The sequence below is a fragment of the Puma concolor genome, chromosome B1, assembly GCF_028749965.1.
Source record: "Puma concolor isolate L17-30 chromosome B1, mPumCon1.1.hap2, whole genome shotgun sequence".
In the NCBI taxonomy this organism is placed as follows: Eukaryota; Metazoa; Chordata; class Mammalia; order Carnivora; family Felidae; genus Puma; species Puma concolor.
This window is the reverse complement of record NC_141670.1, coordinates 14,788,525-14,810,014: the sequence shown is the minus strand read 5'-3', so window position 1 is coordinate 14,810,014 and position 21,490 is coordinate 14,788,525. Positions and strand designations below refer to the sequence as shown.

General features: G+C 42.2%; 1 protein-coding gene across 2 annotated transcripts; it reads left to right on the top strand.

Moving 5' to 3' along the window:
• The first annotated feature begins 121 nt into the window (after positions 1 to 121).
• Positions 122 to 20,961, top strand: RWDD4 (RWD domain containing 4). Of its 2 annotated transcripts, none has more exons than XM_086703170.1 (7): positions 122 to 320; positions 2,766 to 2,846; positions 7,760 to 7,869; positions 7,953 to 8,100; positions 9,938 to 10,055; positions 12,826 to 12,875; positions 20,914 to 20,961. In XM_086703170.1, the coding sequence occupies exons 1-7, from the start codon at positions 297 to 299 to the stop codon at positions 20,944 to 20,946; spliced, it is 564 nt and encodes a 187-aa protein (XP_086559296.1). In that variant the 5' UTR covers positions 122 to 296; the 3' UTR covers positions 20,947 to 20,961. The 2 variants fall into 2 exon arrangements, with proteins under 2 accessions (XP_086559296.1, XP_086559295.1); XM_086703169.1 differs by lacking the exon at positions 20,914 to 20,961 and adding an exon at positions 16,075 to 17,969.
• The last annotated feature ends 529 nt before the right edge of the window (positions 20,962 to 21,490 follow it).

Below are 21,490 nucleotides of genomic sequence, written 5' to 3'. Positions count from 1 at the left end.
GGGGGAGGAGGCGGGGCTTCTGCCGCTACCGCCCTGCAGCAGCTCCCCAGTCTCCCCGGCGCCCCACCCTCGGCGGCCTCGGGCTCCCCGCCCACAGGACCCCCCCCCCCCCCCCACCAGGCTGCTTCACGCTGCCCGAAGGCCGGGGGCGCGCGTGACTCTCGTCCGCAGTGCGAGGGGCGTGCCTCCCGCAGCCCAGGGCGCGGAAGCGGGAGGACGCCCGGGGCTGGGAGCCGCTGCTCTCGCTTTCTGGTCGTCGCGCACGTCCTCCCGGGAGGCGTCCCGTGACCGGCGCGATGAGCGCCAACGAGGACCAGGAGGTGAGTCCCCCTGGCCGGGTTCCCCTTTCCCCCGCGCTGGCGCGGTGCCTCGGCTCCGAGGGAGGGTGACTGACCTCGCGAGGCCCGGCTGCGACCCGGTTCCGGGACGAGCGCCCCCGCACGTGCCTTCGCCCCTCTGCAGCGCACAGAGCCTGGCTGGGGTGCCCCAAGTTGACCGGTGTCCTGGTGGGGGGGTTGGGGGGGTGCAGGCGCGCGGGAAGGGGAAGGGTTAGCTTCTGCCTCCGCTCCCCCCACCCCATCTCAGTTTTGCAAGCCCGGGGGGGGGGGGGGGTGGCCCCGGTGGCCCCACGCCTCCTTAATAACAAGGATGAGTGTCCTTGGTTGGCGAGCCAGTGCTGTCGGCTCACCTTCAGTCCTCAAGGTTCTTGTTGTAGCGCTTGTGTACTGAGTTACATTGTTTGGAATCTGATCACTTTTAAACTTTCAAGTCTATTGGCCGGTAGGGAGAGGCTTCCCTGAGTTAGTTAAATTTCTGGTGGAGGAAGACAATGACACTGGTTTCTGGCCTTATTGTTTGGTGGCATCATTTATCCATCTGGTGGTTGTCCAGTGGAAACGAAGTCTATTTTGAGCACACACGTGCCACCTGAATCGTAGGGTTTGTGCTCAGATATTCTCTCGTGAAATGCCACGTTGACGTTGAATCATATGATCAGGGAGTAACACAGGTCATCTCTAGGGGAACCTTCTCTAGCGGTGTCGTGTGTACAGATGGAAAAGAGTTGGCGGGGGCAAAGTGAACGCCCCAGGGCTGCGCAGTGAGCTTGTGGGTAGACTCAGGACTGGAATCCGAGTCTCCCAGGTACGCAATTCACTCTTCATTTAGAATATATTTCTTGAAAGGTGGCACTTTCCATGATAGATGTGGTAGTCTTTCTGGACTGGAAGTTACCTGTAAAGGACCCCAATGTCCAACAAGCTAATTGATATGTGAATCCCTTCGAAACCGTTCTTGCCTGGTGAGTTTCTAAGCGGAGGCATGAAAAAGTTGGTACTGTGAACCATGGAGCATAAAATGTAACGTTTCTCCAAGTCTGGCCCAGGGAGCAAGGCTTAGAACCTTTGGGGTGGTTGTTAGACAAACGGAAGCCTGTACTTTGCCTGGAATTTACGGACCTGGAATTCCTGGGGAGCCCAGAGATCTCTATTTTAATAATAGAATTCCATGCTTCTTCCACATGACTGACTTCCACATCTTTGAAGACAGTTTTCTGCCCAGTTTTTCCGATGTCCTGTCCTCATACGCAGTGGTTCCTTTTAGCTTTTCTCCATATGTCCATTCTTTTTGTTCTTTCACTCTCCTGGAATCGTGTCTGTGCACAGATTATGTTTATTTGTGTCCTGTTTTCTACGGGTAGTTCCTGTCAACTACAACCCTTTAAGTGCCGTGTACAGAGCAATTAGCTTTTCATCCTCTGTTCGTTTGTTTAGGTATCTGAGATAAATTCTTCCTCCCACCCTGTAAAATTTCATGTGGTTAGATGGTTTTGCAAGGGTGTTCTGAATTCTTCTGCTACCAGCGCGATTCACTATCCCATCAAATTGTCATTCGTAAACTTGCTAAGCCTGCCTTCAATTTTTGTTCCCGTCCTACTCCTTAGTTAAAATATGTGAAAGGATTAAGGGCAGGAGGAGGAGTACTAGATCTGAAATAAGGTTGTTGTTTCTGATCTAATCTCAGTTGCTCTTGAATCCAGTTTGAACTCCTGTTATTTGTTTTCCTGTGAAGGTAGCAAGAGGTGCCTTGCCGAAACTCATGTGGGCCTTTTCCTGATGTGCCAGCCAAGTCACCCTCTCTAGGAAAGGGTGCTTCCGTTTATCTTGCTGTTCGTCCGCTTGCCAATGCTCAGGGACTTCTACTCTTTATTCCCCTGGGACCCCACGAACCGTTTCTTTAATAATCTGTTCTCAAATTTTGTCTATCTTAGTCTGTAGAATTCATGACACGCATCTTTTTGAAAAGTAAAATACATACCCAAGTGATGTCTTTCCTTGCTTCTCTTCTCGGGCGTTCATCAGTCATCACAAGTGTGATGGAGTCCTCATCCGTCAGCCCACAGTGCTCTCAGAAATATTTCCAGGCAAGGATTATTAGTGACATTTTCTCTTGCAGTCCCTTTTGCGTCTTGGGTAGATCCTTGTCAACCTGTTTCTAACCATCTTTTTTTTTTTTTTTTTTTTTAAGTTCTTTCTGTTGTCCATTAATGTTTTTTCAAGTTTGGTATTCTGGGGGAAGGATTAAAGTAACTATTAGTATTAATATTGTGTTACTATGTTGCACATGGACTATATACCTTGTATACAAATGTTATAAACATGGAAGGCGGTAAAAGGTAGCTAAGTTTTACACAGTGGAGTGGTCTTGAATGGAAACTAATCCATTTATACCACTAAGCAGAACTCACTTGATTCATTTTTTTTCAGATGGAACTGGAAGCATTACGTTCTATTTATGAAGGAGACGAAAGCTTCCGGGAATTGAGTCCAGTTTCATTCCAGTACAGGGTAAGACGCAGCACAGACAGGAGCCCTTGCGACTGTCCCAGAAAAGGATGAAGCTAAGGGCACCTGGGTGTCTCAGTCAGTTAAGCTTCCCACTTCAGCTCAGGTCATGATCTTGCAGTTCGTGAGTTCCAGCCCCACGTCGGGCTCTCTGCTGGCAGCTCAGAGCCCGGAGCCTGTTTCGGATTCTGTGTCTCCCTCTCTCTCTGCCCCTCCCCTGCTCACACTCTGTCTCTTTGTCTCTCAAAAATAAATAAACATTAAAAAAAAAATTTTTTTTTATAAAAGATTGAAGGTTGCTAAAAATGCTGTGTTTTTTTTTTTTAAATGATTTTGTATTTTGAATTTAGTGGTTTAAATTTATTACATCTTTGGGTTTTCCAAAGCATTTGAATGAAAGCTTCACACCGTGACATCAGTTATTTGTAACTTTTAAAAACAATTCAGAAACTTTTTCTGAATTTTTAATTTTTTTTTATTTTTTCAAGTTTATTTATTTTGAGAGAGAGAGAGAGAGAATGAGTGGGAGAGGGCAGAGAGAGAGAGAGAGAGAGAGAGAGAGAATCCCAAGCAAGCTCCATGCTGTCAGCGCAGAGCCCCACAAGGGGCTCGAACCCACGAATCTGAGGTCATGACCTGAGCCAGAATCAAGAGTTGGAGGCTTAACCAACTGTGCGAACCAGGCGCCCTCAATTCAGAAACTTTTAAAAATCAAGATAAATTTGTTTTTATTGTGACAGAATCATCAAATGTTAGAAATGGAAGAAACCTTGGAAATTATATAATTTTGCCTTCTAATCTTAAAGATAATTTTTCTCAGTCATAGCTTCCTAAGCTTTCCAAGCTGATCCTGATAAATACTAGATTTAAAATCCAGGTCTCTAATCCAAATCTAGAATTATTTTTACTACCTTATGATCTAGTCAAGAAAAGTTGATATTTTCCTAATTCCATATAATCAATATGTGTGAATATTTTTTACATTATGTGTTATGTCAATTTTTCTCTAAAAGGGAGTTTGCTTATAACTGTTTTCAACATGAAACAGTACCAGTATCTTATTTTGTAAATAAATAACGTAAAAACCACTTATCCAGATGATTATAAATGGTAGTAATATGAGAAAGTTTTTTTGTAAAAGATTTACAGTTATTTACATCATCATCTAAAGTAAGTTAAGACAATAAATACATAATTCTAGACATCACAGGAAATAGATTATCTATAATTACTTTCTTTAGATATTCTCCCCTCTGCTCCACTCCTCTTGATTCCCTTTCAAGCTCAGTAATTCTTAGGCCACTCCAGGGATACGAAGACGAAAGACTTTGAATAGCCAAGGTTCACATTGGAGTTAAGTCCTAGACCTTCAATTTGAATCCGCCTGCCTGCCCAGACTTCCCCAATAACTGCCACTCTCCCCTTAGCAAATGGGAGACTGAGAATTGCCCCATCCTTTCCTAAATATCCGTATTAACAACAGCAGCTACTTGTCAAGCAGTGTACGGAATGTAGTAGAACGTGCGTGTGTCCTACAGGATGGATTTTTTTTTTTTTTTCAACGTTTTTATTTATTTATGGGACAGACAGAGACAGAGCATGAACGGGGGAGGGGCAGAGAGAGAGGGAGACACAGAATTGGAAGCAGGCTCCAGGCTCCGAGCCGTCAGCCCAGAGCCCGACGCGGGGCTCGAACTCCCGGACCGCGAGATCGTGACCTGGCTGAAGTCGGACGCTTAACCGACTGCGCCACCCAGGCGCCCCCAGGATGGATTTAAAGGGAATAAAAAGTGAGGTTTAGAAACCTTGTCTGTTGTGACAGTCGGAGGACAAGGGCACAGTCCTGGCCGGGTTATAGTCAGACCCCTCACTCAGTTCCTGTGCAGACGGGTTTAGTAGCCTGCTGAGCAGTTCTTCCCTTCTGGTTGTGTCCTCAGCTTCCCTCAGCACCCCTCCACTCGTCCTTTCTCAGACTACTAGTCAGCTCCCTGAGACATGTAATTAGTTACCCCAGCCCTTCTTTTAAAAAGGTTTCTCCTGCCTATAGAATAAGGATTAAATGCCTTAGCTTGACACTCAAGTCCCTTCTGTTTGCCCCACACTGCCTCTCCAGATTTTCCCAGCCACCACTGTCCATTAGCCATAGTAGCTTGTGGAACATTTCTCTGCGTTAAAAAAAAATTTTTTTTAATGTTTATTTATTCTTGAGAAAGAGAGAGAGCAACAGAGTGCGAGCGAGGGAGGGGCAGAGAGAGACACACACACAGAATCCGAAGCAAGCTCCAGGCTCTGAGCTGTCAGCACACAGCCCAACGCGGGACTGGAACTCTTGAACCATGAGATCGTGACCTGAGCTGAAGTCAGACGCTTAACCGACTGAGCCACCCAGGTGCTCCTCCTGCATTTTTAATACCGTGCCCATGGACACATCATTTGCTCTTCCCCTCACCTCACATCCCTCATCCAGCCTTCTTCTTTAATCCCTATCTCGGGCTCCTCTGTGATGTATTTGGGCCATGTCTCCTAGCCGTTGACTTTAAAGCCGAACTGACCATCCCCCGTGTCTTCATACTTTGTTCCATCCCCTTAAACGTTTAATCATGATGCAGTTTGGTGAATTACCTAAACATCTGCCCCCCCCCTTGAAGACAGGCGTGGTCTTGTCTCTATCTTTGCATCTTCCATACCTAGCGCTGCAGAAGGCATGTGGCACATTGTTTACATGCACCTTGAAAAAGGACTCAGTGCATAAAGCAAGTAATTTTCATCACTTTTTTATCATCTCTGCATTTGAAACACAAGCATAAACCAAGTATGTAATCAACTTACATAGGTGAATATCAACAGAGCCCTAAGTTAGACATAATTTCTAAGCCTCACCTTATATTGCTGTGTCTTGTGATTGAGGATGAGGGGAATAAAAATGTAGTGGTCAGAGAGAGTAAAGGTAAATCAAATAACAATTTGGGATGAAATTTTTTTAATCTGTTGCTATTGTCTAAAAATAAATATTAAAAAACCCCCAACGTATATACTAAAAGTATTACAGTGGAAATTAGCATAGCTTTGCACAAGGAGATGCTGATTTGTGAGTTATTCCATAGTTGTATTAGAAAATCACCATTTTGGGGCACCTAGGTGGCTTAGTTGGTTGAGTGTCCAACTCTTGATTTCAGCTCAAGTCATGATCCCAGGGTCGTGGGATCGAGCCGTGTGTGGGGCTCTGTGCTGAACATGGAGCCTGCTTGGGATTCTCTCTGTCTCTCCCTCTGCCCCTCTCCCCCACTTGTGCACATGTGCACTCGCTCTCTTTCTCAAATAAATAATTAATTTTTAAAAATCACCATTTTGCTGCTGCCAGCACAATGATGGTTTCAGGCAAGGATCATTAATGGATGCTAAAACCTTTGGGTGAGAAGATGTTGCGAGACAATATATTCACATGGTTTTGTAGTGTCACCCCACAGATTACTTCTTAATTACAAAATGGAAAAGATACCTTTACAGTGAAGAGATTTGGAGAATATCACCTTAACCAAGTGATCAAGCTTAGTATCACCAGTGACGATTCCAGAAGATCTTATGTGCCTCCTTATGTGATGCTATGGGAATATACCACAGCACCTGCACAGTATCCTTACCAAAATATTTAATCGGACTTGGAATAGAGGAAACATCAGTCCTGATCTGGGAACATTATATAAGAACACTGCCCTTGGTTATTTTTGTCATGAAAGATATTTAAAAGGCAGACAGGGTGGCTGGGTACTGTTCTAAATTAAAGCAGGATTTGAAATTTGGCAGCCAAATGTAATCCATGATCCTTAATGGATTACAGATTTACGGGTTGAGGAGGTGGTTCATTAAAGACACTTTAGATATGATTGGGGAACTTTTTAGATGGATTACGAATTAGATGATATTTCTGTATCAATGTTGAATTTCTTGGGTGTGATAATGGTAGTGTGGTTATAAAGGAAAATGTCCTTGTTTTTAGGATACTCTACCCAATAAATATTTCAGGACGTTTTACCATGTCTTACTTTCAAAGAGTTCAACAAAAAACAAAGGAAAACAAGCCACCCGCCTGGGGCCAGGGGTTGGTTCTGTAGTGGGAAGGAAGAAAGGGAAATGGATGGAAGCAGAGGTATTTGGTGAATAAGGTACATGTCAAGGAGTGCTCGTCGTCTTATTCTAGTTTCTCTGCGAGATTAACATTTTTCCAAGTGAAAAGTAGGGGCGAGCAAAAGAAATAAAAAAGACATCTTTATTCAGGTGAAGGGGGTCAAAAGTTACAGACTTCCAGTTAGAAAAAAGTAAGTAAGGGAAATGTAACATTCAGCATGGTGACTCTAGTTCATAGTATCGTATTATATATTTGAAGGTTGGTAAGAGAGTAGATCTTGAAAGTTCTCATCCAGCCTAAGGCATTCCTAAACCTTATCTCTTTGCCTTTTTTCTCTAAGTTTTACATTTCATTTTCTGGTCTCTTGGAATTGGGCCAATGTGTAGCAATTCACTTGTTCTTGATGCCTCTTATGATTTGGCAATTAGAAAACTTCAGACAAAGATGAAGGGTTTCAGGTTGGTTTATTATCTTTGTCCATTCCCTTCCTGTCCCCCACAGTTGATGTCTGCCTTCAAAAAGTTTTGATGAGACAAAAAGTATGTGAGACAGTCTCGGTACTGGGAAAAGCTGAAGGGCTGTCTGGAGAGACAGGCTGTGAACATCAAAAGTCAGACTATTCATACGGCCCTCAACTCCTCCAGTCTTAGCCCGTACTCCTGAACTTTTCAAAATACTACATTTCTGACCTGATCGTGAGCACTGGCAATAATTCATCATTTAAAAAGTCATAGTAAATATTCTGTCTTTGTATCACTTTTTACAAGCCTAAGATTTCCCTTTTCTTCAGATAGGTGAAAATGGCGATCCCAAAGCCTTCTTAATAGAGATTTCCTGGACAGAAACATATCCCCAAACACCTCCAATTATATCTATGAACGCTTTTTTTAACAACACCATGTGAGTAGTGTTTTGTTCTCATTGTTTTTTTGTAACACTCCCCCTTACTTTTTTCTCAGCAGTGTATTTCTTGTGCGTTGTAGATCATCAGCTGTAAAGCAGAGCATATTAGCCAAGTTACAGGAAGCAGTGGAAATTCATCTCGGGACCGCCATGACCTACACGTTGTTTGAATATGCCAAGGACAATAAAGAGCAGTTCATGGAGAATCACCACCCCATTAATTCTACGGTGAGCTTGTGATTAGTTTGGGTCAGGTTTTGTTGTTGTTGTTTTGGTTTCACTCTGCTACTAATTAATCTTTACCGGTTACTGTTTTTTTTTAATTGGAAGGAAATTTTGTGTTAGATTTTTTTTAACGTTTTATCTATTTCTGAGACAGAGACACAGTGCGAGCTGGGGGGGGCAGAGAGAGAGAGGGAGACACAGAACCTAAAGCAGGCTCCAGGCTCTGAGCTATCGGCACGGGGCCCGACACGGGACTCGAACTCACAAACGGCGAGATCATGACCGGTGCCAAAGTCAGCCGCTTAACCAACCGACTGAGCTACCCAGGCGCCCCGATTTTGTGTTAGATTTAAAATGAGTTACACCTGAGTTAAATAATAATGAATTTCAGATTTCTTGGTATTTATTTAACTTCAAAAATGAAATTGTATCCCCTAGATCTTACCCTTCATATAAGACTAGAATACTTCATGTGCCTGCCCAAACAGATACTGTTGGGGCACCCGGGTGGCTCAGTTGGTTAATCGTCTGACTCTTGACTTTGGCGCAGGTCATGGTCTTGCGGTTTGTGAGTTCGAGCCCCACATCAGTCTCTACCCTGAGAGTGTAGAGTGTGCTTGAGATTATGTCTCCTTCTCCCTCTGCCCCTCCTGCATTCTCTCTCTCTTGCTCTGTCTCTCGCAAAACTAAATAAACTTAAAAAAAAAGGAATGTTATAAAAAAAAAAGAGAGACATTGTTGAACCATGTATTTTTTTTTAATTTATTTAATGTTTTCATAAAGCTTATAGAGGATTCTTATGTAGCACTAAGATACATGTGAAATTACTTTCTTCATGAGGCAAATTTAGTTGTAGATAGTCTTGCCACAGTTCACTTGAAGTTGGTGCAAGCTTAAAGAGACTTCATTAAGAGTATTTTAGGAAATAATCATCTTTCATGACCTTAGGCATCTACATATTAGATCCCTTTGCACCAAGTCATGTGCTTAAAGAATTTCAGCGGTCGGAGTCCGTCGAGTTTGGTGAACCAAACTGTAAGCTGTTTGACAACAAAGGCTGCGTGTCTTCTACTTGAGCAATTCTGGCTTCCACATACGTAACAGAACACGGAAGAACAAACACGGAGGGCAGCTAGAGAGGCCATCGGGCAGGGCAGCAAAGCTCATGGCCTGCAGGCCAGACCACATGGCCCGGAAAACCCTCCCTGCACCGCTTGCTGTGTGATGTGACTTCTCTCGGTGGGAGGAAGGAGGCAGATGTGTTAACCTCACTAGGCTCGATTTATTCATTTGTAAAAGTGGGGATTATAACGGCATCTACCTCGTAAGATTGCAGTAAGGATCAGATGAGTACTATACGTACATCATTTACAGCAATGCTTGGCAACTAGGAAGCATTTTAAATTGTGTGGATCACACTCTGACTGCATGAATCCAAATTGAAATCTTTTTCTTCATTTCTTCAGAGAATCAGGATTTTCTAGGTAGGCACATGCGATTTTCCTAAAGACCTATTTAAATTTCCAAATAAAGCAAATCAATTGAATTGTGAAGTTACCTTAGTACTTTAGAGCTTCAATGTGATACTGGTGTCAGATCTTCTTTCTCAGGGACCTGGTTATAATAATTGAGCTAATCTTATGTAAGCCCTTCTGTGTGAACTTTTGGAAGAGTGATATCAATGTGCTAATGACACCTGCCCTAATAAATGAATATTATAATACAGGGTTCTTTTACTTCATAAATCTAAAAATTGTCAACTCACTTGTGGATGTGGCCATATTTAGTGTAATTCAATAAGTTTTAAGGCATTGGTATAGGAATTATTTTTTTTTTCTAGATACCCATAAGCAGTATCATCTCCGTTGAAACTCCTAATACAGCCCCATCAAGTAAGAAAAAAGACAAAAAAGAACAACTTTCAAAAGCTCAGAAACGTAAGCTGGCAGATAAAACAGGTTTGTGTTTGTTTTTGTTTTTTTAATAACACAGATAAATAGGTTGCTTTTTAATATGATATGAGTGTTTAATCAGTATATCTAGGTTTAGAAGAGAAAGTCTCGTCTCTTCATTCTTGGAACATTTGGATCAGACACCGTCTTGGGTCACGGATATATATTGAAAATATTTACCACTAATTCACCACCAGACATCACCACGTGAGGAGAAGGTAACTGAGCGGCAAAATAACCACAAATGAGTCTTGAGACTGAGAAACAGCAGAATAGCATAGCAAAGTGGGTCCAACTCGTACCCTTCTCCGCATGTTGGGATTTTCCTATTTGCTTATCTCTATGGGAGACACGTGTATCACTCAAATTATTTTGAACTCTAGCTTTCGTTTGAAATGAAGTTTGGTATACCATTCAGTCTTTGCACAAATAAATGGTTTAATGCTTTTGTCTGTACTCAATCATTTTTTACAGCTACAGTAAGATTTAAGAACAGAATTCCTGTTTTTACTAAAGCAAAGTCATTTTGTATGCACCTTTAGAAGAGAGTTCTAAATTCTAGCTCATACCATCAATAATGTTTGATCTCTTTATTTAACCTGAAAGGTTGCAAATTGGTATCAGTCCGTAAACTTTTTTCTGGTCCAGAACAATGAGGACATTACCGTGGGTGCATATAAACATTTGTATACATATATACAAGTGTGTCCATGTGTACATATGTCTGTACGTGTGTGTGTGTGTGTGTGTGTGTGTGTGTGTGTGTGTGTGTTATTGATATAAGGTTACAAGTCGGCCTTCATTGAGAGGAACTGACCCTTGTACTTTGGTGAGGAAGTTTAAAATAATGCCCTTTCTTTTACAAAGTGATGGCAGTTTTTTGGTTGTTGATGCTCTGTTTAACATCCTGCATGACAGAATGAAAAGATCACGACCCTGTGCTGGCCCTCAAGATACATTTTTGAAGTTGGAATGGTTTGTGAAATAAAAAATCAGGGAATCCATTATACCTAATGTCAGAGCAGAATTAAAGCATGAACAACCGAAGCAGTGGATTGTTAGCTGTTGTAATCTGTTCTCTAGAATTTTAGTTAATCTCTTTTTTAAGCTGTAGCATTTCTGTTGGTTCATCACCTGTTGTTTTCATACATAATGACCTATGATCATTCCCTTTCATTAATAGTTCCCTATCTCCATCTTTTTGGTGACGTCCACCTAAAAGGGATTATCTTTCTTTTTTTTTTTTTTCCAACGTTTATTTATTTTTGGGACAGAGAGAGAGACAGAGCATGAACGGGGGAGGGGCAGAGAGAGAGGGAGACACAGAATCAGAAACAGGCTCCAGGCTCTGAGCCATCAGCCCAGAGCCTGACGCGGGGCTCGAACTCCCGGACTGCGAGATCATGACCTGGCTGAAGTCGGACGCTCAACCGACTGCGCCACCCAGGCGCCCCGGGATTATCTTTCTATAGTTATGGCATAGGAGTTTGGGACCTGGATTCTAAATAAAACTTGAATAGGACAGTCATGGCGCTGTGGGTAAGTTTTAGTTACCCACATTGGTGCCCTGCCCCCATGCCCCGTATAACCAGTAAACAGTGGGATAAGATGCTTACTGACATGAAGGAGGAAAGAAGTATTAGCATCTAAAGTTGAGCTCCACTAATATTGCCTCTGTCCTATAAGAATCGTGAGGTTAGTGTCTACTTCCCTGTGTAAAATTAATGTACTGGTTTTGATGGGGCGCCTGGGTGGCTCAGTCGGTTGGGCGGCCGACTTCGGCTCAGGTCATGATCTCGCGGTCCGTGAGTTCGAGCCCCGCGTCGGGCTCTGTGCTGACAGCTCAGAGCCTGGAGCCTGTTTCAGATTCTGTGTCTCCCTCTCTCTGACCCTCCCCCGTTCATGCTTTGTCTCTCTCTGTCTCAAACATAAATAAACGTTAAAAAAATTTTAAAAAAATAAAAAAATAAAAAAATAAATAAAATTAATGTACTGGTTTTGAATGCAGATTTTGAAGATTCCGTAAAATGAGATGTATATAGATATATCGACCATACAGGAAATCAAGCCATGTTAAATTAAAACACTTTTATATCGTATTTATTAAACTATTCTTCAAGTTTAAATATTCTGTCACGAGAACGAAATCACTTTGTAAACTATAAATTCTTACATAAAGTTTGAGCTTGTTTTCAAGTGCTCCCAATAGATTAAAGGCCTGTCAGATTAAACAATGTTAGATGAAATAAGTCATATTTTCTCAGACCACAAAAATTAATAAAGAAGTTGCCCGGGCCTCCTCTTAGTCTTGGGGCTGGACGTTTGTTTACAAGGTCTCTTGTCTTGAGCCTAGCTCCCTAGTGTGAAACACACCCGAAGCAGCAAAGTAACACAACTCCTTACTTTAAATAAGCAGTGACCTTATAGAAAGCAAATAAAATTGTGCAAGTGCATGAAACTAATAAATTGATTAGCTCCTCTTTCTGGCTTTTCCAACTCACCTCCATATTTTTTCCCCCTTAGTATCAGGTTTTGTCTTGAATGAAATGGGGTAAATGTGAAAAGGGAGTACATCGAATTGCTTTGCCAGTATCCCCGGCAGAGCCGTGCTTCCAGTTCCCGGTGATGATACACTAGCTTTCTCACTTCATAATATGTGATTTAAATTTTAATTTGTTGCATGGGATAAGTATGCAAACGCTGATTTATTCAAATGGTAATTAATTTAAAAATTACTGCTTGGTCTTGGAAGTAAAGTCCCTATTTTCTCTTCTAGATCACAAAGGACAGCTTCCCCGAGGATGGAACTGGGTTGACGTGGTGAAGGTACGTAACGCGTATAATCTAAGCTTCAGACAGTTGTTACGATTATGCTGTCAAATGATGAAACTCACATCTTCCATTCTTTCCCCCCTCCACCTTTGAATTTTACTGGGATGGCTGTTTCCTTTTTTACTTCAGCATGTAAGTATTTTTGAAATATCCTTCGCATTCTTTTCTTTCCTACACCTTCAGTTTTAGATTTTCTTTTTTTAAATAACGGAAAATGTGAAGAACTCAGTTATGAGTACGCTAAAGTATGACTTTACGTAACTACCTCTGAATAATGAATGTGCCTCACTGTGACTCTGAACTAGCAGGAGCGTGTATGGAAGCTGAAGAAACAAGTCATAGAAAGGAATGCTTTGATTTCTTAATAGAAATGAGTTTTTTGGGTTTTGGAGGGTTTGTCTGTTGTTGTTTGTTTGTTTGTTTAGAGCAAACCCTAGATGGGGTTTCCCATCATTGTCAACAAGAATTTTCTGTTTTTCTTGTTTAAAATCATTCACTTTTCACCTTGAAGTTTTTTGCCAACTTCTCTCCATTGTTTTTCTTGAGTTATTCGTAGTTTCAAATAAAGTGATACTTAGCACAGTAAGTTAATTCTCTCTGTAGGACTTCCTTAAATGAGTTTCGCATGACAATTAGTGCCACTGCTGCTGTGAGAAGTAATTGCTGTGATTCAAGAGTAGTTAAAGGTTAGGATTTTAGTGACCACCTGCAAATACACGTAATGTATAAGCAGTATATTCTTAAAGTTTATGTGAAAGTCAGTCCTCTGGGCCGTGGGATACCTTTTCTATAGAAACTGTTGAAAAGAAGCTTTGTGCTTCTAGAATCTAGTACAAAAATAGTCCCTGGGAGTAGGGAACCATGAGCTGCCATTGTAATAAAGAAGCGGTATGTCTTGTCCCCTTCCGGGGCAAGAGACTGACCGTACACAAGACACCTGTATGGGAGCAGCTTCTCCAGCATCCTCTCACTTGCCCAGGCCCCTCCACCGATGCCTGCTGGGTACTGCGTGCTGTCCCAGGTGTGCTTGTAGGTACCTCACCAGCTCGGTCGTTTCCCTCTGCAGAATGCTTCATGCCTGAGAACGAGCTGTCTCCTAACTCAGAACAGAAGTGCCTCTTTTCAGGCAGCAGATCTCCCTGGAAACTGGGAAGACAAAATTGTCCGATTAATCCAAAATTGTCCCAGAGGGGGGGATAGTACCCCTCCTTCCCTAGCTCCGGAAATGTCGTTTTTTGTTTGTTTTTCAGAGTCCTCATTAATATAAATTAGAATTTCAAGAAACATAAAAGAAATGAAGATTTAAATAATCCAGTCATCTTAAGAGGGAGGTTCCCACCGAGGCATGGTTTGGACTCAGAAGCCATTAGCCCAAGTGTTGGAGAATAGTTGTTTCTCAGTGTGGTCTTTGGACCCTTAGAGGTCATAGAGGCTCTCTGGGGGTCTGCAAGGTCAAAACTATTTATATCATAACATTAAAGTGTTGTTCGTCCTTTTTCCGCATTCTCTCACAAGTGGACGGTGGTATTTACCGGAGGCTGCGGGAAGTGTGATGGTGCCATCACTAATACTCTTCTGTTAGAGCACTAATAGAATGTGCGATTTTAGAGTCTTGTGTTTTCCAGAATTTTCTAAGGTAGTGAGTAGGTGTAGAATCTAAGTGTGTGTGTGTGTGTGTGTGTGTGTGTGTGTGTGTGTGTGTGTGTGTGCATTTTTACATGAAGTCAGTTTGTCCTTAATACTTGTACCGTGTTCTTGTTAGCCATTTTCCATGATACCTGCCGTACAGTAGAAGCAGATTTGCAAAAACCCAGCTGTCTTCTGTTGAGTTCAATGATAAAGAAATGTACAAAAATGTAATACAACACTATTCTTCACATTAAGTTTTATTAGTTTGTTTTAGAAAATGCAGTTTTTCGTTTAAGAAATGTTATTCAGTTATCATGCAATGTGTTGTTATTTTTTATATGAATTAGATTTCTCAGTTTTAATTTCAAATGCAGTAGGTATAACCTACATTAAAAACAAGCTTTTTAAGATCCTCAAAGTGGAAAGAGGAGCTGGGGCCAGAATGTTTGAGAACTGCTACTCTTAGCAGTTTCTGCCTTTCACAGCCTCTCACATTCTCTGGGGGCCTCGGGCTTTGAGTTCAGTGGGGATTTCTTGGTGGCTGGGTCTTTATTCTGGTCAGAGTTGTGTGTGTGTCAGTCTTTGGGGACATCCCCCCTCCCCCCACACCTCGTGTCTTGCTAACTTCCTTGGATTGTTACAGAAAAGACTTGCAATTTAAGATTTGTATCACTTTTGGGGCGCCTGGGTGGCGCAGTCGGTTAAGCGTCCGACTTCAGCCAGGTCACGATCTCGCGGTCCGTGAGTTCGAGCCCCGCGTCAGGCTCTGGGCTGATGGCTCAGAGCCTGGAGCCTGTTTCTGATTCTGTGTCTCCCTCTCTCTCTGCCCCTACCCCGTTCATGCTCTGTCTCTCTCTGTCCCAAAAATAAATAAACGTTGAAAAAAAAAAAATTTAAAAAAAAAAAAAAGATTTGTATCACTTTTTTAAAACTGTACTTAATTTATGTGGGTTTTTTTTTTTTGCCACAGTTTTAAAAATTTTTAAAGTTTATTATTTGTGATAGAAAACAAAAATAGGAGAATATCATTCATTTTATAAATGGCACCTGTTTTGGTTCCAATTTATTTCTTGGAAAACTTTGAGGGATTCCCCCCCTCCCCGCCCTTGATCTATTTGAGGTTTTTGTTTTTTTTTTTTTCAACGTTTATTTATTTTTGGGACAGAGAGAGACAGAGCATGAACGGGGGAGGGGCAGAGAGAGAGGGAGACACAGAATCGGAAACAGGCTCCAGGCTCCGAGCCATCAGCCCGGAGCCCGACACGGGGCTCGAACTCACGGACCGCGAGATCGTGACCTGGCCGAAGTCGGACGCTTAACCGACTGCGCCACCCAGGCGCCCCGAGGTTATATTTTTAATGAATCCTGTTTAAAGTAGCTGAGCCTTAAGATGAAAACTAGTTAAATATGGTGAAAGCTGTAGATGGTGTCAGTTACGTGACTCTTGTTGCGTGTTGTTCTATCAACTATAAATACTTATTTCTGATGTTGAGTGGAAGTAATGAACTATCAGATAACATGATAGCTTCACCTTGTTGACTATGTCCTTTATCTTTTTTTATAGTTAAGCAAAACTGGCTCTAAAGATGATGAATAGTGCTTGGAATTGGAGACCAAGGAAGAGCGTCCTTTAAAAAGTAAACTGGGTTCGGGTTCAAAATCCTTCGTTACTCTTTTCTGGTATTGAGGTGGCTTTTTATAAAAACAGAAATTTTTTTTTTTGTATGTTTCTTACGTGAAGAAATGTTTTCACCTGAAAGTTCGTGAAGAGATCTGGTTGTATGAAATTATTTTCACAAACTTGCCTTAATAAAAGGTGAAATGTTACCGTTTCGTATACCTTATAAAGATGGTTGAGCTTCGTAAATGGACAAAATGGGAAATAAGTAATCAAGGTGAATTGATATGATCTTATTCTAGTGGCTATGATGTTTTTTAGAGGAGGCGGCAGCCCCTTGGAAACTCTCAGCCCGGTGGGGCAGAATGCCGAGTCCACGGTGTTTCTGCAGCATGGTCCTTACCAGTAGACTTCTCGTCTTCACAGTGTCTTTATCTCTTCTTTCTCTTAGTTACTGAAGCACAAATGGCTTCAGGGAAATCGAAATACTAGCATTTGAATGTTACACATAATGTTCTTGGTAGTTTCTTCTTATTTCTCAAGGGTGTACTGCTTCCTTTTAGTAGATGAGCCTCTGTTTTACGCTTTTCTCTCGGTTTGGGTCCTGAAGTTTGACCGTGAGAGTTCTCAGTGGTGTGTGGAATAGGAGAATATAAAAATAAATCTGCCAAATACACTCGAAAGCGTTTGACTAGAAGTGCTGGTTCCCATTTAAAACGTCTCTCTTTGCTGCATATGCCAGGACGGAAGTAAAAATGCCTTACTAGTTAATTTTTGTATTGTCGGAGACCATGGTTTTAATAAATTCCTATTTATCTGCGACTTAACTGAGGTCTTTGAAGTGGTCTTAAAACCACATTTCAAGTCTTGTTTCCCTTCAACTATCTACATGGAATTCTCGGCCTGAGCATCTTTATCATAAGAGACATAGAAGTCTTTCAAATGCTGTATCATAGTTCATGCTTGATTGTTTTCAAAACCCCGAATAGGGAAACTATTAGTATAGCGTAAGCAGGAAGTTACTGATGTGTGTGTGTGTGCGTGTGTGCGTGTGTGCGTGCGTGTGTGTACGCGTGTGTGTGATTTCCAGTGACTGCATTTGCTCCCCGGCTTTAAAACCCTAAGAACTGCTGCTGTATTGTCTGGAACGGTAGACTGTCGGTTCCTCAAGTTATACCCGTGCAGCTTGGGTCTGAGTTTTTAACGAATAATTAACTTTTAAAGATGTGTCTTCAGCATAAGAGCAGTTTGAGTTGTATCCCCGGCTTTCCCCGGGTTAATATTAAGGCTCTGTTCAATCGTTTGAATTACAAAGTAAATACTGTGCAATCATGGTGAAGGAGTGTAATCTGATTTTCAAAAGCTGAATCACATTTCATATCTTGAAGTTATGTAATGGAAACAGTAAAATTCGAGACCACTGGCAAGACCACTGGAACATGCCATCTTTTGGGGGGGCTTGCGTGCATGGTTTTGGTTGTGTTGATTAGTTGGCTTGTTTTTAAAGAAACTGAAACAGCTATATCCGCCAGTGGGACGAACTGTGTTTTGCTCTGAAGACCGTGACATCGTTCAGGCTCACATTGTGGCTCCTAGATGACAAAGAATAATGCTAGTTAAATGCCAATGAACTATTTTTACTCTTTTTATACGAACTGTACAAATTTGGGGGGTGATGGTGGCAGTGGTGCCTCTAACTACCTTCTGTGAAACACTTGAACTTTCTCATCTGTATTGCCATCACCTGTTTGACACCCCAGTATATTTTCTCAAAGTCTGTTCACCTGAAACTGTATGGAATGACATAATTGATAAGCAATAAAACCTGAACTACACGCTCATTTTTCTATGTGTTTTATTTCAAATCAGTTGCGAGAGAATTGTTGATTTTACAGATTTGCACAGACTTAGGGTGTAAGATGTGCCCTCCTACCAGATACTGTTTAAAATGCTGGGATGGGGCGCCTGGGTGGCGCAGTCGGTTAAGCGTCCGACTTCAGCCAGGTCACGATCTCGTGGTCCGTGAGTTCGAGCCCCGCGTCGGGCTCTGGGCTGATGGCTCGGAGCCTGGAGCCTGTTTCCGATTCTGTGTCTCCCTCTCTCTCTGCCCCTCCCCCGTTCATGCTCTGTCTCTCTCTGTCCCAAAAATAAATAAACGTTGAAAAAAAAAAATTAAAAAAAAAAAAGTGCTGGGTTAAGAAGACATCTTGTAATGAGCTGACAAGAAGGTAGAGAGTACCCAGAGTCCAATAAATGAAGATTGGAAGCTTGAGGTTAAGAACAGCTTTGGTTTTTACAGAGTCGGGGGGCCCAGAAGACCCATGAAGTCTGGGGTCAACTCAGGGTAAAAGGGGTCACACGCACACACACGTATGCACAGCATGCCTGAGGTGGGGACCCTGAGGGAAAGTTCCTGTCTTGAAATTTGGTTCTTTCTAGGTGGAAGGGTGAAATGTAAACATGTGCCCTCCTAATGACTTACACGTCACCTCACACCTGGATTTCAGCCCAACTTCTTCCCCGTATGAGCAATCTAAAAAAAAATCCCTCAACCCAGGATTTTGAAGTGGTACCAACTGGGGTGCCTAGCTGGCTTAGTCAGTAGACCATGTGACTCTTGATCTCGAGGTTGTGAGTTTGAGCCCCATGTTGGGTGAAGCGATTGCTTAAAAAAATAAAATCTTAAAGCAGAATTAGTGGTGCCTGGGTGCCTCAGTTGGTTAGGCGTCCGACTTCGGTTCAGGTCATGATCTTGGGGTTTGTGGGTTCAAGCCCCACGTCGGGCTCTGTGCTGACAGCTGGGAACTGGGGCCTGCTTCGGATTCTGTGTTTCCCTGTCTCTCTGCCCCTCCCCCGCTCGCTCTGTCTCTCTCTTTCAAAAATAAACATTAGAAATAAAAGGAAAAAGTGTTACCAATGGGGTAGAGCCTCTGGGCAACTGGTAGAAATGACCACAGATTGGCCCTGAAAGAACCCACCGTCCAGAGACCTCTAAAGAAGCTGCACACCTAGAGTGCTTGAAATGTACAGGCATAGCCAAAAGCCACAGTACCCGGAAACAGGATGTTGTGACAGCAGGGAATTTGAGGGAATGAGGACTTCGAGGATGTATTGATCAGACAGACACTCTTACATGTTAAGAGGAATTAAATCAGGATTAAGAAACTATTAAGGCTCGTCAAACAGATTTGAAAAAGAGCCAAATAGAGCTTCTCGAAAAGTGAAAACAGAATTAAAGTTATAGATGAAGACTAGTACTGCTTGCAAAGTGCGCTTTGGCAAATGTGAAGTATAAATATCCTTTGGAATGAAAGCGGTACTCAGTTGCGTTGTTGGGTTTTGTCTCGTTTTGATCGTAACATTAGAATCTGTCTCCACATGATTTCTTCACAGCCCCTCCTCCCCTGCCCCATTTTAGGTTAGCTGGGTGATTTGAGCTTTCCAGAAGCTTGGCACCGCACATGTGCCTCCCTGGATCTTGGTTCAGAAGACCTTGTCCTTATGACAAGGAATTGGTCAGTGGGTATCCAGAGGGCTATTAGCGATACTTTAAAAATAATAAATTTAGGGGTGCCTGGGTGGCTCAGTCAGTTAAGCATCTGACTCTTGATGTCCGCTCAGGTCTTGAGCTTGGGGTCATGAGTTCGAGCCCCACATTAAGCTCTGGGCTGGGCACGAAGCCTGCTTAAAAATTAACAACAACGACAACAACAACAACAATAATAATAAATTTAAAAATCAAGCTGTGTAAAAACAGATTTGTTTTGTCATCAGATATTCCACAGAGTAAAAACAGAAAAGAGGCATTATCTGGTAGGGATTACTTGGTAATCCATAACTCTAAATTTCAGTGTTTCCAATTAGGTGACAAAATAGTAAGGAATTTTGTGACCTAAGGTGTTTTTCAAACTGCAGTTTGCAATCCATTTACTGAAGAAACTGATTGAGGGTCTTTACCTGCCATTTTCCTAATGGAATAGAAAAGAGAATGCAACAGAAAATACCAGTGTGGTGTGTGTGTGTGTGTGTATACATATATGTATATATACACACACACAAGGGTATTTGAGTGCGTGTGACAGTTGTTTGGGCTTGGGGTATATATGTGTGAGTACCAGGTAAAATGTATGTCTTAAAGTGAGTCATGGCAAAAAAAAGTATGAAAGTCACTGATCAGCGCATACAAAATATGGGACAGATTTTATATGAAGATTTATAATTAAGTAAGCAGGTAATAAAGTGAGATGCTAACCATACGGCAACCTGGGGGAGAAGTATGCAGGACTTGCCTATAATGTCAGCAAATTTTTTAAAAACCTAAAATCAGTTTCAGATTCAAAAATACATTTACTATGGTGCACACCAGTCCCTCCAGCCCTGAGACCATTCCAGAAGCTGCCCTGTCAGGAGTTCTAGGGCCCGGTCTTTTATAGGCTTAATGCTTCCATCTTCCTTCCTTCCTTCCTTCCTTCCTTCCTTCCTTCCTTCCTTCCTTCCTTCCTTCCTTCCTTCTTTTCTTTTCCTTTCTTTCTTTCTTTCTTTCTTTCTTTCTTTCTTTCTTTTCTTTCTTTTCTTTCTTTCTTTCTCTTTCTTTCTTTCTTTCTTTTTCTTTCTTTCTTTCCTTTCTTTCTTTTTCTTTCTTTCTTTCTTTCTTTCTTTCTTTCTTTCTTTCTTTCTTTCTTTCTTTCTTTCTTTCTTTCTCATTCAGAAATCTTGTTGAAAACTTTTCAATACTTGTTTTTTAAACTCGAGTCTAGCTGACACACAATGTGGCGTTATTTCCAGATGTACCACCTAGTGATTCCACACTGTCCGTGAAGCTGGCTCAGCGCGATGGTGACATGACAACTTTTGAGCTGAAGAACTTGCATGAGGAGCTGAAGAGCACCTGTAAGAGCGAGTGCCTGAATCAGGGGTAAATAACGGCTTTCATTTCTCACTGATAACCAAACATAAGGAAATTAGTTCTAAGTTTCCCACCATTTCTAGAGGAATAATCATTTTCTTCCTGGGTTTCCCGTCTAAATCTAGTCTCTAAAACAAATTGTCGTAGGGGCGCCTGGGTGGCTCAGCCGGTTGAGTGTCCAACTCTTAGTTTTGGCTCAGGTCATGATCTCATGGTTTGTGAGTTCGAGCCCCACATCCAGTTCCGTGCTGACAGTGCAGAGCCTGCTTGGGATTCTCTGTCTCCCTCTCTCTCTGCCTCTCTCTCTCTTTCTTTTTTTTTTTTTTTTCTTTTTTAAAATTTTTTTGTTTTAACGTTTAGTCATTTTTTGAGAGACAGAGACAGAGCGTGAGTAGGGGAGGGGCAGAGAGAGAGGGAGACACAGAATCCGAAGCAGGCTCCAGGCTCCGAGCTGTC

Excerpts from the sequence above, each read along its gene's own strand:
- RWDD4 (XM_086703170.1), top strand. The coding sequence starts at position 297 with ATGAGCGCCAACGAGGACCAGGAG. Across the intron at positions 7,870-7,952 it reads GCTTTTTTTAACAACACCAT|ATCATCAGCTGTAAAGCAGA; the intron begins GTGAGTAGTGTT and ends TGTGCGTTGTAG. Across the intron at positions 8,101-9,937 it reads ACCACCCCATTAATTCTACG|ATACCCATAAGCAGTATCAT; the intron begins GTGAGCTTGTGA and ends TTTTTTTTCTAG.